Raw genomic sequence first — 16,634 nt, 5'->3', positions numbered from 1 at the left:
ACTTGACCTTAACGATGTACAAACTGAATGAGTGAAGAATGACAGTAGCACAAAAATGATTTGACAAATAATGAATTTGGCTTTTTTTTTTAATTCAACACCAATCTCCACATGATACAAGTTTCCCGAAACTTTGACGAATTTGAATGCCATATTTGAGAATTACACTGGAACAAATATGAAATCTATTGGTATAAATTCAAAATTGGAATTAACAATAGAGCTCAACGATATTCTGCTATGAAATGATAACATCTTTCTGTGGAATTGGAATGATGCAAGTGTTAAAGTAATGGGGAAAACCTATAACTGAGGTGAAGTAATGCAGAATTACTTGGTATTACAAGGTAATTATCTGATTGGAAAACATGAAGTAGAAAACATCGGGAATATTGTAGTGTATTGTTTTTCCTCCAATAAACCATGTTGTATTGGTTTATAGTGCTTACAATATTTACATTCTCTGTAGTTATTATGATAGTATGATGATCGTACAGACAATTGTATACAGCTCTAGGCAACAGTTAATAACAAGTAAGCAATCTTTGCATATGACTCATACATGTAAATGTAACATCCACATGCTCTTTATTTTTCGAGAGCTACTGGACTAGATCGATGACATACATTTGTATTTTCTCAACTGTACCACGTAATATATGTACAGATGTAATTACAAAACCTGTGACCATTTGGAAAATGTTTTGCAAAACTAAACATGGACATCTCTATAAGCATGTTTTATGATTAAATACAGCCAACAAAAGTTGAGTGTTGTGTCCCCATTTCCCTCCAAAATCACATCCTAAACTATTTTCAGTGAGCCTTGCTTTAATTTTGAAATTTGAGACTTTGGCTATTCCTGTCCTTGCTACATCAGATTGTGGATAGTAGGCTTACATGGTTAATTTCAGCTGGTACCGCTAGGGTCACAAGGTGTGACTGACAACAAAGAAAATGGCTTTATCTCATAAGCACATTTGTTTTTAAGGATCTTAATAAATTCTTTTTAGTTTTTGTATTTAACTAAGGGAATAAATGTGTGCTCGAGAGGTTTTTATCATTCTGTTTAAGACCGCTTAGAGTCTGGGTGCTGATATCCGGCTCGGGTAATTATCAGCAGCCAGACTCTAAGCGGTCTTAAACAGAGTGATTAATACCGACCGACAACATATTCATTCCCATTCATAAGTACCTTTTCGGTCAAAAAAATATAATATTCCCGTCAAAAATCCCAATTTTGTTCAACAAGTTCCCTTCATGCTTTTTTAAACATCCCTCTAGCTAAATAATGGACTTTTCAGCTGGCGATTAAGATGTAAACAACCCTTTTATGGAGATTGACGCGCGCGTGGCACGTTCTGCGCGATGTCGCGTGGAACGCACCTGGGGCGTTGCGTTTTGAATTTAGAACTATAAAATTCGGACTCACTGGTAGTGTTGCGCATGCCTACGCGAGGACTGTGAACGTTCAACCAATAAAACGGTAAGAGCACTGGATTTTTAGGAGTCCACATTTTATGTGACACTGGAAAAATGTTTAAGACCAGCTAGCCATGTCTTTATCATCCGTTTAAGACCAGCCACGTGACGGGCTCTCGACCAATAGGAATGGCTAAACTGTCTGAGGTATTTATGAATATTAAATATCAACACCATAGTATTTGTAACTTTTTTTTCAAAAGTACAGAATTGGAATATAATGAAGACAATGCTTTTGGAATCCAGTTTGTACTCGATTACATATTTAACAGTCCCCTTGTTGATAATTTGTACTGGTTGGCTAAAGCAAAGTCATGTGATGTTGAATTAGACATGCATTATAGAGTGCACAAATCAGGCTCTTTGCATGCTTTCAACAGTTCTGAACTTAAAGGGAATATACAACATTTGCAAACATCGAAAAATAAAACTACCAAGTTTTTACGAAATACCTTACTAGAATGTTGGTAAATGACAGTTTCAAGCATCTTGTAAAATTATGGCACCTGGTGTGAAGTCATTTTCAAGAAAATGGTATTTTTGTAAATATTTCCAACGGTGGTCGGCCAACCAGCGAAGGAAAAACCCAACTATTTTTCAACTACTGCTCCAAATTTCCAATTTTTTTCAGTCCAAATTTTGTTTGCTATTGGTTACATGTTCATGAACGGGTGCAGGCCAGCTAGACTGGTTCCCTTGCCTTACAATTTTCCATCATCTATAAATTGATCCATTGTATCTTTTGTGGAGTCAGGGAACCAGACTACTTGAACATTTTTGTTTTTCTTGGTTTTTTTATAACCTTTTCGAACACAAAACTTCAAAAACGTCAGTGTAACAATATTTGATCTATTATACTAACCTCGCATATAGTTAATTTCTGAAAATTACAGCAAAAGCCAATGATGTACATTCCCTTTCAATAGCTCCATCTCAAAGAGTTCAATTATGAAACTGTAAAACTGTCTCTTATCTCATGGGATATCATGGATTGTTGTGTGTAATAAAACGTGGACTAAAACAAAGCTGTCCTATGTCAATGTATGTAGGATATTATGACCGTTTCAGTCTTTGACCCACCACCTCTGCCTCTTAAGGGTTTGAACACATTCTGATAAAGAAGTAGTCATGCATAATCTGCGCCACTTGGCCACAAGAACCAGTGCATGCACACGCTGTGTTCAACACATCAGGCTCTCAAAAATGTTCACTAAGTGCCATAAACTATTCAATCAGTGGCATAAATCTGTGCCAGGGACTGGGTTGGGGGGGGGGGGGGGGGGGGGACTTACTGGACACCACATGACATAGGGGGCACTGTTCATGATACAGATGCTCAAAATAATGCACATCTTATACATTTTGGTTGTTTCTCACAACGAAAAAGTAGGGGGATGATCCAATAGCCCATCCCTCCCTAATCAAAAGTGTGTGTGTGCATGTGGGGGATATTTACGCCCCTGTATTCAATGTTCACGCATACTGGCATGGGCGTCGCCAGGATTTTTTCTAGAGGGGGGAAAAACATTTTCCAAAAAAATTCCCGTATTTCTCCACATATTCTCGATTTCTTAGTTTTAGAGGGGGCAGGGCAATTTGTCCCCCCCCCCCCCAACTCATTAAATTTACACCACTATGACTTCGCGCCTCTCTTTTTTTTTTTTTTTTTTTTTTGCTTTTCCAGGGGGCAAGCGACCCCCCCTTCCCCCCCCCCCCCCCCTCGCGACGCCCATGGGCATGCACCCTTGAATAGTGATATTCTGCATTAATGTTGGTTACCAAGCGTCCATATACCTGGAGGATGTACTGTAAATTTAATTTTTTTTTTTTTCCTATTGCAGGTTGAATTGTCTTTTTTTTGGGGGGGGGGTGGCCTATTTGTCCCCAAAACATTGTGTCAAAAGTCAAATTTAGCAGGGAAAATATTAAAGCATTTACTGAAGAAAACACATTTTCAGACCAGCCTCGTAGGGTTTTGTGCACAGGGTGACAAGTGATGTCCAGGTATGGAAATCTTTCCAATAACTTTTATATTGTTAAGTTAAAAAACAAAATCTATTTGTTAGGCTAAGCATCTAATTGAATAGTACGGACAGTAGGCTACATCTTTAACTTTCATGTTCTCTAAAATCAGCTTGTGGAGACCATGTTCTTTTGTCAGAGTTGTAATGACTCGAGTCAATGACTCGAGTCACAATTTTTGGTGACTTGACTTGACATGAGTCCCTAAGGGCAAATGACTTGACTCGACTCGGGTCACTACGAGCAAATGACTCAAGTCCCCAAAAATACAAGCAAAACTTTACGAAAAAATATTTGCAATGACTTACGCCAGTGCCGGTTTTTGTTCACATCATGTTAGAATGTCCACAAATAATGTACATGTACACTGTATATAGTAGTCAGGTGGCTTAGGGCCAATTTTTGACAAGATCTTGACCGACTGGTCCAAAGCACCAAACTTGGCAGATAGATTGTTACAGCCTTAGAGAAGATATTTAGAAGGGGTGACACCTGTAATTTTTTTGGGAAGGGTACCTAATTTGCATAAATTGTTTATCCCTGCCGGGTAATATATTTATTGCCATATTTGGGTATATTTTTAATTTTTTTTTTTTTGAAAAGTATATTTTGGTGATTCTACTTACACATCCTTACTTCAATTACACTTTCTAAAGCATTTAATACTGACTGGACAATTATGAGGACATAGTAACGATCCAAAATGGCTACTTTTATATCCTACAGTTTTGCGCATCATTCTTGTCTTCAGATATCATCAAGTTGTCTTGCCAAACCTTAGTATTGATGAGCTTCACAGTCACCAAGTTGCTTACTGACTCAGTTACTCGATTAAAACTCCATGAAAAATCATGTGAACAATGATAACGTGATATTTAGCCCAGAACACAAAAATGGGGAAAAACGAGGCGTCTGTAAATTGGGCTAAAAAGTAGGTGAGGGGTTGCCTATTAAACGTGGGGACTTTAAAAAGTTTGAGGAAATTCCCAAAATTATTGGCAAGAAAACATTTGGACGTAGACATCATTATTTTTAAAAACAATAACTCTTATTTTGGGGGATTCATCCTTGAACTTGATCAAGTCCCCATATGTTAGGCAACCCTTCGCCTCATTTTAGCCCAATTTACGGACACCTCATTTCCCCCCCCCCCCCCCCCCCCTTTTATGTTTTTGTGGGCTAAATATCAAGATGATATAATTTTTCACACGATTTCCCATTTATTTTGGTTAGGGCAACTCTGCCAGTAAGTAACTTTGTGAATTTGAAGGTCATCAATACTGAGGTTTGGCAAGACTACGTGATGATATCGGAGGAAAAAGGAAAGGCGCGCAACTTTGGGGTATAATGGTAGCCATTTTTGATCTTTATTATGTCCTTATAATCTTCAAATCTCCGATATGCTTTAGAAAGTGTTATTGAAGTAAGGATATGTTAGTAAAATCACCTAAATATACTTTTCAAAAAATAAAAAAATAAACATCTACCCAAGTATGGGAATAAATATATTACACGGCAGGGATTAACGCTTTATGCAAATTAGGTCCCCTTCCCAAAAGAATTTCAGGTGTCACCCCTTCTAAATATCTTCTTTAGGGCTATAATAATATATCTGCCAAGTTTGGTGCTTTGGACCAGTCGGTCACGATTCCGATCGTATGCCACCTGACTATAGGTATACATGTGTGGTTTGATCAGTGTTCCCATTAGTTGAATGGCGATCAGCTGGCACCCCCTTTTCGAAGAGTCAAATTTCATTAAGAGTCGAATGTGGTACCACCACATGTATAGTAGCCCGAATGTAACTTTAAAAGGCCAAAAAATTACTTTCTCTCTTATTTATTGTATATTTATCAAATACTTGCGACTCAACTTGACTCAAGCTAAATACTTGACGTGAGTCAACTCAACTACACACTGTGACTCGACCCGACCTTCTTGACCTAATAACTCGACTTGAGTCACTTCTTTTAAATGACTTGACTCGAGCCACACAAATCACTTGTTACAACTCTTTCTTTTGTTTATGGTGTAAATCAAGATTTTCTATTGTTCCTCATCATCAATCTTTTGTTTATACTCTACTTTTGTTTTCTAATCGAGGCCGTCCTTGATTTGACTCCAGTCCTCAATTACTTGACGATGCTTCACATGTGTATGTCCTCGATTTACACCGTAAGCAAGCATATGTACCATGTGTGGCACTCTCGGCTATAACATACTTGGTAACACACTTCTTGCCGATTCTTTTATATAATTTGCTAGAAACACGTCATAGAGCTTTATTAAATTATTTGATATAGCTCTGTGAAATACAGATGTGGGGTTCACTAAAAAGGCTCCTTATGACATATGTGTCAAGGGTGAATGAGCTCATATTGTCACACACACGTGTGGTAGGAACCATTAGGAATGGTGCACATATTGGCGACGCATGAGGCTCAGAACAAAGTTGCTTGCCTAATTAACCCTAACCTTCCTAAATCCTCCAAGTCCTCTTGGCAATATGGTTGATTTGCAGGAATGTGCGGCTGATTTTGGAGGATGCACTTTGTCAAGGTCTTGGGCCAGACCTTGTGTTGTTTATGGTCAGCCGTTCATAAATTTAGGCTTAGATTATACTTGAAATCCTCCGCACTGCTCAAGGACATCACTGGCTCTGCCTCAACCCGTGGTCACCCTTCAAAGGACCACGTTCAAGAAATAAAGGAGGATTTTGCAGGATTGAGGCTGTATGCAATTTTTACATGGAGGCAGTTGGAAGATTTTGCAGGATTGAGGTTACATCCTAGCAAAAATGTCTTGGGAGTTAGGGTTAATCACCATTTTGCATTACTTTATCGGGCACATTTCTGATTGGGCACACTATCGGCATTGTCTAACTTGCATCCAAATATTTAGATGTACGAACATGTCAGCCTGGTGAATAATCGTGCACACAATGATCATTTGAATCAGCCGCTTTCCAAGCTGCACGCAACGCCCCTACTACGTGCATCATTTGTCCCCAGAGCACAGTAAGGTGGTTACTGCACCAAAATGATGGCACTTTAGTCAGGGCCGTATCATAAGTCCAACGCCTCGTAGGTCCGACACCTCATAAGTCCGAAATGAGGCGCCTCATAGGTGCGATGACTCTGTCAACGGCCGTTTAAAACCTTGCAGGGGCTTGGCAGTGATGACTTGCAGGTCACAGGTCACGCGAAATCTATCCAATCGGAGTGTAAATTCATCAGCCCGTCCCAGCCTCCTGTTTGCAGGGCGGGGGGTACGAGCGAAGGACAGTCTATGAAATATCCCCTGGCACAGCAAGGTCTATGATATGCAAACAGATTCAGTGATTTATTGTGCAAAACAAGACTGTGACTTGACCTCGAGATTCTGATCATTCAGCGGGTGCATTCTATATCGGGTCTTCGGTTACCGGTTGTCAAAGTCATCTATAAATGAAACCTAGACACGACATCTATTATTCAATTAAGTTGTGAATTGAGCGAAAACAGGCTGCGTCTCGTGGCCTGTAACGATATGTTAATACATGAACGTCCTGTGGCTTCAAATGATCATCACATTTTAAATAACTAGTGCAGGGCCCGTTGAAAATGTGCCTGTGCATAGAACTGCTTATAGTACAAACAACGCACACGATTCACTGGTGTTTCCACAGGTTGAAAGCACACTTACAGGTTAAACGCACACTTTGTACACGTCATCCCCTGGCACTAATATTTACCCATACTGGACAATGGTATCGCCCTACAGTAAGGGTTACTCAGTCAACCGCCTACAGTGACGGTTGTTCAGTCGACTGCAAAATGCATGTGCCCCTGCAGCCACACACATACGTACTTGTACATACGGCCGACCGGAGACAAAAATTAATGGATGCAGTGCTTGGTCTATTCACCCATACTGGACAATAGTATCGCCCTACAGTGACCGCAAAATGCATGTGCCCGTCCTTTTTCCATTGTTGCGTCATATTGAGCCAATGTCTTGTCTAGGTTTTATTAGTACATCATGTTGTATGCCCATGTTACAAAAACGTTGTTACAAAAACATGGCATAAAAATTGACCAATCAACAGCTTAGTCCTCATTTCCAAATGAAATGACTTGACAATTTTGTATAGTTGGCTCCACTGGGTCGCATAAATTTGCATGCTTATATATATCACATGTTGGAAAGATACTCGGACTAGCCACCAGCCTGTGAGTGACCATCAGTTCTGCGAGAAGATCAATAGAACCACGCAGCTTGGTAGACACACCCTTGTTTCGGGGCTGCCAATGGCCTGGCAACGAGATTCAACGATGCACTCATCCTATCTGTGCAGTAAGCGTGCATCATGTACCAACAATGTGTTGTGCAATAATCCTGCCAATGTACATTGTACATGTATGGGAATACAAAGTATATGTACATGTATGTACATGTAAATGACATATAGACATTCACATGCTCATCAGCAAAATGGCCCTGCCATGAAATAGATACATGTATATGGCAGTTCAAACTAAAATGAATTATCCAAGGGGAAACACACAACCTTTTAAGGATTCCTTTTCAAAGTCTTTTCCATACACTCACTTGCATACACTGCACTCACCATTTCCCCCAGGATCACCCCCTCTCCCACCCCCAAAAAATCTTAGACCTCAACAACTTGCCAACCAAGTCCCCCCCCCCCCATCAGTTTCTGATTAAAAATAAGACTAGAAAAGTAACAGAACAAACCAAAAAAGCCAAATCTAAAATTATCAAATATTGATTTTAATTGAAAACAGAACACAAAAACTTAAAAAATATCCAACATGTGCAGACCACCTCCAAGGAAGTGATTACATAATGTGGTAACTAGGTAAAGTCAAAAGCTTTAGTAACCCTAGTCACAGATCCGTGCCCTTGTCAAGTAGCTCTAGACTTTATTACTTACTCCTTTTAAAAACAACAAAAACTGTACCTATACTTTTTCCCAAAACACTTTTAAAAGGCAAAGTTAAGACAAGACCGTGGGTGAAATGATAGAATTCCTATTAACGTCTGTTTTGAACATGGCAGATATTCTCTAACTAAAATACATACTGGGAAAATATATCTTTCCTGTCCTTAATCCTATCAGACTGACTGGGCTGGGTGGGGGATAACACTGTGGCTGATCAACATGACATTCAGTATCAGATTTTGAAATTTCATTGGTTGATAACTGTTCACATGACATACTGAAACAGTTTATTTATGACGATGGACTGCACATAGTACATCACCTCATGTTACCCAGTAAAACATCACCTTTTCACTGTTGTCAGAGACTACGGAGTATTTTCATTCCCGCTGCTTTGTACGACATAATTAGAGAAGACTCTGTGCACAAGGTGACTAATGTTACCAAGGCCGGGGCGTGTCGATGCAGAACCGCGCGCTTGTCAAAGCAAAGTGTACATTATCAAAGACCAAAGCACTGTTCAATTAAAATGCATAAATAGAAGTGTTAAATCAGTACTATCCTATATTTACTTTACTAAACCGACATTTTAATTATCATATTGTTTAAATACTCAAACATGTTAAGAGGATTTCCTTTTGACACTTACTTGGGCGACTGTAGTGCATTTTGGAAATCCAATATTGCTACCATGGACATGAACAACCATTTACAATTTTCCGTATTTTTGAGCTAGTTTCTTTTTTCATGAGAAATCAAAATTGATAATTTATAGACTTCACTTCAGTCATATTCAGTGAAAATTTACTTGACCTATCATACTTGGAAGCATCTGAAAATTCTGAAGCTCTGCCATGTTCAAAGCTAAATTAGGCAATGTGTATAGATGTAACAGTGCAGGGTAGCATGCCAAAAAGGCATCCTGATAGGATCAATAGACAAGAGATTCCCAGTCAAAAATTCCCCTTTTTAAACATCTCACACCTCACACATATTATGTGTACATGTATATGTCTATTAAAACTACTTTTTTACACAGCCATATTGATTTCCATTGGACAAAGACACAGCTTAAATATATTCAAACCTACAACTATGGCTGTTGAACAAAGGGTGCTCTATTTTTTTTTACACAGAAAAGACAAATGTACATGTGTACACACTGGATCACAGATTTAAAAATGGCTAAAATGCTTAGTTTTTGGTCTGGACTGCAGCGGAGTGCTCCTGACATGCCATAAGGAATGCTATAATAAAATACAGTCTGTTGTCCATGATTACTGCCTTCTCATGCCTTGGTCATCTTCACACTTGATAGCCTCATATGCAAGCACCACAGCAGGGTTCTTTTTATCTGTTGTAACCACTGGTGGATTTATAGGATCCCCACCTGTAGTGTAAAAAAACAGTCACGGAAAAACGTTACCCCCCAAAGCCATGGTGCATTTGACATAACACTTCTCAAAACACTTCAGATATGCTATTGAGAAACACAAATATGACATGCACAGGTAAAGAAGCACTTGCACTCCTACTGCAGGTATAGACCACTGTAATGCAAGGCCTACTTGGCCCCTGAACCAAGCTAAAATAATTGCTCTTAATAACTGCCTTAGTAGAGAAAACTTTCAACATAATTTAAGGGCAGAGCACCCCCCACAAAGCCACACACTTCTCTCAATGCAAGATCAAAAGCTCAATCTTAAGTTTAAATCCATTCAGTTCCATTTCTCAGAGCTTTGAACTGACTTTTTGTAAATAAAACTTAACGAGTCTTGAATAAATCATCAGATTACATTATTATTATTTACTTAACATGAAACCAATATACTACATTTTGTCAAATACTGAAATCTTTATTTAACTGCTTTGTATAGCAAGTGAAAACTCAGTACATCAATCGGAATCAACATGCCGTTCTTATATGCTACATTTTTCAGCATGAAATATAGTGTAACAATAAAAACTGGACAATATAACCAAACTATGAAATATTGATGAATCAAGGTTCAAAGAAACTGTACAAAAATGCACAATTATTCCGCCTTTAAAGAAAGTAATTATCCTCCCTACGGCAACAGTGAAACTGCTACAGCCAAGTCTGGTTTTTCTGTTCGGTGACCAAGTTTAAAACGATGTGAACCAAAGCACTATTTTTCTTTTGAGATTACAAATTATCTTAGTATGTTTCTGTTTGGCTTTCTGGCTGAACTTTAAGCCAAAAAAATATTATCTGGATCTATTGTCAGGCAGGTTGAACGAACATAAACAGATCTGTAAATTTAATTGTTAAACCACAGAAGAAATTGTGTATGCACTGTCTAAGCAGAGCCCTTTTGGGGGATAATTGCTATTGTGACACAGCTGGACCAAGTTGTGGCCCTCTCATTCTTAAGGTATTTCTCACCCACAAACTACTTATTCGAGACTCGCATCCTAACCACAAACAGGTTAGGTAATATGTACATGCATGTTCTTGGCAAAGGGAATATGAAAGATGCAACTACCCCCCAAATCTGCAGGATTTTGTGCATGTGTGGGGGTGTATATGACTGTTGATGTTAAACATATTACTTGTTTGCAGAGGGGGCAGTACTTTGCTGATACTGCTGCCAATAAGCCATTGCCTGATAGTACTGCATATACTGCTGTTGTGCTGCTGTATACGCTGCAGGATCCATACCAGCAGCTGCAGGTGCTTGCAACTGCTGGCTGCTCATTGCTGTTTGTGGTTGAGCTTGCTGTGCCTGCTGTTGTGCGGCAAAGGCTGCTGCTTGTTGCTGCAATGTACTTGTGTCAATTTTCTGTTTTTGTTTGGGTAGCTGTATTTTGGGCTGCTGCTGCTGCTGCTGTTGCTGCTGCTGCTGAACATTTTGCCTTGAGGGTTGCTGTGAATTATGACCCCCTGCATGTTGAATCATGTTCCTTTGCTGTGCTATTCCCTGTTCCTGGGTTTGATCTGATTTGATTATATGTTTTGGTCCAGCAATATTAAACTGCTGAGGTTGGTTCATATGCATTGCTGGTCTTCTTCCAGGGTGATTAGGTGGACCTTGATTGGTTGGTGGTTGGAAACCCCTTTGTTCTTTTCCATGGCTGCTATGTTTGTCAGTATGCATACCATGTTCAGAGTAGGCTCCTTGAAATCCAGACGGTGGGCCAGACTTGCGTTGATTACCATTACCAAAGGGCCCATTTCCATTATTCCCTTCACCATATGGGCCATCTCTACGGCTCGCACCGTACTCTCCACCTCTTTCTCGAAAGCCTCCCCTTCCACCCACATTGCCTGGATTGCCCCCTCCCCTAGAATTTGTATGAGAGAAGTCATTGTTGCCATACTTTTCATTGACTGTTGTTCCATTGTAGCCAGCATTCCGTCCCCTATTACTGCCTCCATAACCATCAGAGGATCCACGATGGCTGCCTCCTTGACGATAACGCTGTCGTCCTAGTATGCAAAACAGAACCATACATTTCATTTCAGTAAACTGTAAGTGATCCATAAGTGTTTTAATCCAAAATGCAGTCAGAGATGGTTATTTGTTACAAGACGGTCAATAGATCAGATGTGCATGTCAAAGTCCCGTTGGTTATCAATATCTGGCCTTTTCATTGCTTCCTAACAAAATCATCCATTTCCAATTTAGCATGTAGAAAACATACATGCACCACTGGTTAACAATTCAGTCTTACCAAACTATAGGTACAGTAGTCGGGAATGTTACTAGAAACACAGATTTGTTTCTGTGGCATGCCTCTTTGAAGTAATGTTGCATTAACGCTGCATTATTTAGTAACAAGACAAAATGTTTCAGTTTTGAAAACTCCACAATTCCAATTTAGCATTTAGAAATACATCCAAACAATTTACAATTCGCCGTGTCCCAAACTGAAAATATAGTAGATTACCACCGAAAAACTTGTGTCTGTAAAATGCATCTTTACAATAATGTCAGGCCCTATTGTTACGTTAAACTTGCAATTGTTTTGTTCAGAAAAGGACATGTTAAACAGTGATGCAAACACTTTAAAGGTAAATTTATAAAAAATGTAACAACCAAAACTGTTCATTAACCCCAACTCCTTAGCATGATTTACTAGGAACCATACCCATCCTGACAAATTCCAACACCATACGGGAAACTGCATACACATATTTCTGACTGCTTCTGAAGGTGTCAGTATAGGGGTACCTTACCCATCCTGACAGATTAAAAAAAAAAATGCCCTTGGGGTTTCATGGATTGGGGGAGGTTAGGGTTACTTGATGCCCCGTTTATAGGTTTGGCTGCACAGTGCAGCACACTGTCGAACAACTTAGGCCTATACCAAATGAAATACACATTTCAAAATGCAGGACCATGCGTCTTAAAACCAAACAATGTCTCACCTCTGCCAAAAGCACGAGCACTCTGGGCCAGTTGTATCAGCTTAGGATGAACCTTCTGCTTGGCTTCCTGAAGGACTTGGATCAACTCATTGGCCTGCCTGGCGTTGTTGGATGTGAAAAATGTGTATGCCGTACCAGTATTCTCACTACGTGCTGTTCGTCCAATGCGGTGTACATAGTCCTCCGAAGAATTGGGATAGTCATAGTTTATGACAAACTTGATGTCATGCACATCTGTGAGCCATTTGATAGTGTGAAACAAATCAAAAAAAAAAATCAAAAATCGACTGACAACCAAATTAAATGGGTAAAGGAGGAAAACAATGAATGGCTCCCTGCATCAACAAATCATTTGAAAATACTTACCAATCGCATACATGTACAAACTCAATGAAACAAAACCTAAACATCAACACTGTGATATTTATTTCTATAGGTTACTAATTAAAGACACAGAGTAAATGTTTATGATGCACACTCCCTAAACATGTGCAATGTGTACTTACATTCCCCACAGTTGACAGTTGACAATGTAGCACGAATTAATGCACATCAGGTGTCACAAGAGCAATAGTTCCAGGAGGAAGGAACTCCAAGGTAGTTTGTCTTGTGACACCAAGTCAGAGGTGTCCCGAGGAAGGAGCCTCCTCCAAAGGGAGCATGCATCAGTTGATTATATAGGTGACAGATTTCTGACTGACACAAACACTTGCCTTGCTCTTGCTAGCCCTTGCTAGCAATCTGTGCCCGTCTACTTATTACAGCCCTTGGACACTGGTCATTTTGTCAATTAAAGACTATAGCCAGCATCATGTCCCCAAAAATTGCCGCCAGAGGCAGTTGTGTGTTCTCTTTTTTTTCCACAGTTAAAAGTTTCACATTAAAGTGATGTCAGCAGTAGATCACTCCAAAGGCACACTTTCCCAAAACGTGTTTGCAAGTTTAAGGCAACTTAAGACAAATGTTAGTGTGTGAGTTGAGTCACCAGTGCCAGCGTTGCATATTTAGGTGATGCAGTACTGACGGCAGGCAATTCCCAGCATGACATCCAATCAATCACTATTGCGGGAGAGATGAAGGCTTTCAATGTAGGTCCAAGTCCTGGTGATCTCAGCCTTTCAACAGGAGCTCCAAGATGGCGAAAGGGCGTTACTAAAGGATTGAGGATGCGCGCTATTCTGGTTTGGACTTTTATTCAGCCCATTACTAACAATGATTCTGCAAGTGTAAACATAAATAAATAGTTTATCACTTAATTGAGCTGCTATTAAAAGTAGGAGTTGTTTATGTCATACCAAGGCAATTTTTTTTGCCTAGTACTGGGCCTTGTAGAAGTAATAACAGCCATGCTTTCGTAATACAGAGAGAAGAAACTATATTTCAAACTGTGTATGAAATAATGATCTTTCCAGTAACAGCCCCTTTCACTTTCAAAAAGCCTCTCCCCCGCTCAGTTAACGATGTGTCATGCCTTGGGTCCTGCCAAAGACTTCATTCTACATAAAAAAAACAAAGAGGTCTCTCAGATAATTTCTAAAAATAAAATGCAATTAAATGTGGTACTTTTTCCTTATCAATAAAATCTAAATGCAATCATAAAAAAACAGCATCATCAAATCAACCTGTATTTTTGTGCTTGTTGTGGTGACGTCCCCGAACAACAGATTATCAATTGATTACTTTTTCACCCTCAAGTTATATGATTTGTCAACGGTTGTTCTATATTTTTTCTCAATGATTATTTTGTACATCATTTTTACACTTTTGAATTAGGGCTTTAAGATCTAAAACAGATGAACCTTTTTCAGGAACAGCATTTTGAAACGTGATTTAAACTAGCTTACACAGGGTCTAGGAGTACCAACCATGATGTTGCAATTTGGCAGAAAGAACTGCCAAATACATGGTTTCACAAGAGATCCAATTACTCACTGCATTCAAGATTAAATGTACAGGTTCTCAGGTCACTTTTGGAAGAGGCAACAACGTGCTATCAGATTATCTCAATTATTCTCTTAATTTTCTTTTATTCTCAACAACTTTGTCTTGGTTTTAAATATTTCTACACCCAATGGGTTCATGTTCAAATGAGACGTGTCCACTTCAACCACTAAGACTTTCGGCAAAACCAATGCAACAAATCATGATTTTGGGCAAATAAAGCAAGAGATGTGTGTACATCAGTACCCTTGGGCCAAATGACTGCCACCTGGCCAATCAATTCCCCTACATATCCTGAAACCAGATACTAAGAGCCACCTCAGCCAAAGCTGTATTTTGTAATCTGAAATTAAATACCAAACAGGCTCTACCATTTTGAATGCCCTTAACCCGGAAGGGGCCGGGGGGGGGGGGGGAATCCCCCCCCCCTCAACATTTTCCGTGATAGCCTCTAAAAAAAAAAGATTATCGCGACCCAAGCTGTTATGACTTTTTAGCCTCGAGCTTTGCGCATCTTTTGATACCAAAAACATAAAAATCGGACCATGGGTTGCCGCGTAGCGAAAAATTTTCGGTGCTATGCGCCGTGAAAACTGAATTTTTGCATATACGTCGTGTACACAGAGCAGAATTGCCATTCGTACATATGAATAATTAATTAGCCATAATTCCAAAACCCTTTGACCTATAGTCCTGAAATTTCTTGGGTATGTTTAGGAAGAGTTGCTCTATGCATGTGCCGAGTTTCAAAATTTTTCGTCACTCGATGGCCAAGATCCCCCCCCCCCCCCCCCCCCCCCCCCCCCCCGGCTGAGAGATGGTCAAAATAACCCGGCCCCTTTAGGGTTAATGAACTTTTAATCACATATACATGTAATATATACATGTCTTTCAGCTTTGACTGGACTGGAAATGCAAAATTATAAAGAGAACCTGTAAAGAGGTACATTTGGTCAGCATGACATTTAAGGATACGCTTCGAGGTACAATCTGAAATAAAAGCTGTCCGCAAGATTAAATGAAATGAGCTTTTATTTTGCCCTCATAAACTACAAAACAAGTTATGTGGTTGATGACAAAAATGTCATCAGGACTATAGTAGGAGTTTGTACCAAACTTTCTTATTTTCAACTTTAAAAAAAATGCTATCAAAAGGAACAAAACTACCACTAAAATAGAACAATATATATCGTTATGCATGGTATCATTTCTATGCTTTTGATTACAATTCTGATACTTCATCAATGATGCCTCACTTGGTTGCCCTTAGGTAGCATTGCTAGGAGACAACTTGTAACCAGGAGAACTGAACAATTTACTCAAGTATTTTTGTCACAGTCCAATTGCACTTCAAATCATTCAGAGACATCCTTTAGTGTAAGCTGTTTAACACTTCTATTCAAACCAAACCACATATTTTTGCTCCTGTTCTACAATCAATTTACATGTGTTTGAATGAGCGCAACGATGTTAAGCAATTTAAATTGCCCGAGGGTTGCTGATATCTTCAACCCCAAATTCAACACACACTATTTGCTCAAAATACCTTCTCTGAGATTAATATGTGTATTGGTAGTCTAACTCATCAGACGATTGATCCCTAGGGCCAACCTGACCCTCCAATATTCCAAGAGATACAGCCACACTTCATTGGCATTACTTACCCAAGCCTCTGGAAGCAACATCAGTAGCTACAAGAATGGGTGCCTTGCCTGAGCGGAATTCTAATAAAAGTTTTAAAAAAAAACCAGTATTCCGTCAGCATTCAAGAAATCTATTGAAGTACATCTGACCTCCATTCAAGCATGTAAAATAAGCCAAACAAATTGTTGGCAATTTTTTTCACCCTGT

The 16,634-nt window shown here is 39.3% G+C and overlaps 1 protein-coding gene across 2 annotated transcripts in view; it reads right to left on the bottom strand.

The window, feature by feature from the left end:
• Positions 1-8,256: 8,256 nt before the first annotated feature.
• LOC119734892 (probable ATP-dependent RNA helicase DDX17) overlaps positions 8,257-16,634 on the bottom strand; it is a 28,226-nt gene continuing 19,848 nt past the window's right edge. The window contains exons 10-13 of one of the 2 annotated variants that reach the window (XM_038208517.1): positions 16,448-16,507; positions 12,843-13,076; positions 11,792-11,900; positions 8,257-9,839 (exon numbers count right to left, since the gene is read on the bottom strand). In XM_038208517.1, the coding sequence (XP_038064445.1) occupies positions 9,800-9,839; positions 11,792-11,900; positions 12,843-13,076; positions 16,448-16,507 (443 nt within the window). In that variant the 3' untranslated portion in view covers positions 8,257-9,799. Of the gene's footprint in view, positions 11,901-12,842; positions 13,077-16,447; positions 16,508-16,634 lie in introns of both variants that reach the window. The other variant, XM_038208516.1, reaches the window with a different exon arrangement.

Source organism: Patiria miniata, unplaced genomic scaffold, assembly GCF_015706575.1.
Source record: "Patiria miniata isolate m_02_andy unplaced genomic scaffold, ASM1570657v1 HiC_scaffold_28, whole genome shotgun sequence".
NCBI lineage: Eukaryota > Metazoa > Echinodermata > Asteroidea > Valvatida > Asterinidae > Patiria > Patiria miniata.
This window is presented reverse-complemented; position numbering and strand designations above follow the sequence as displayed.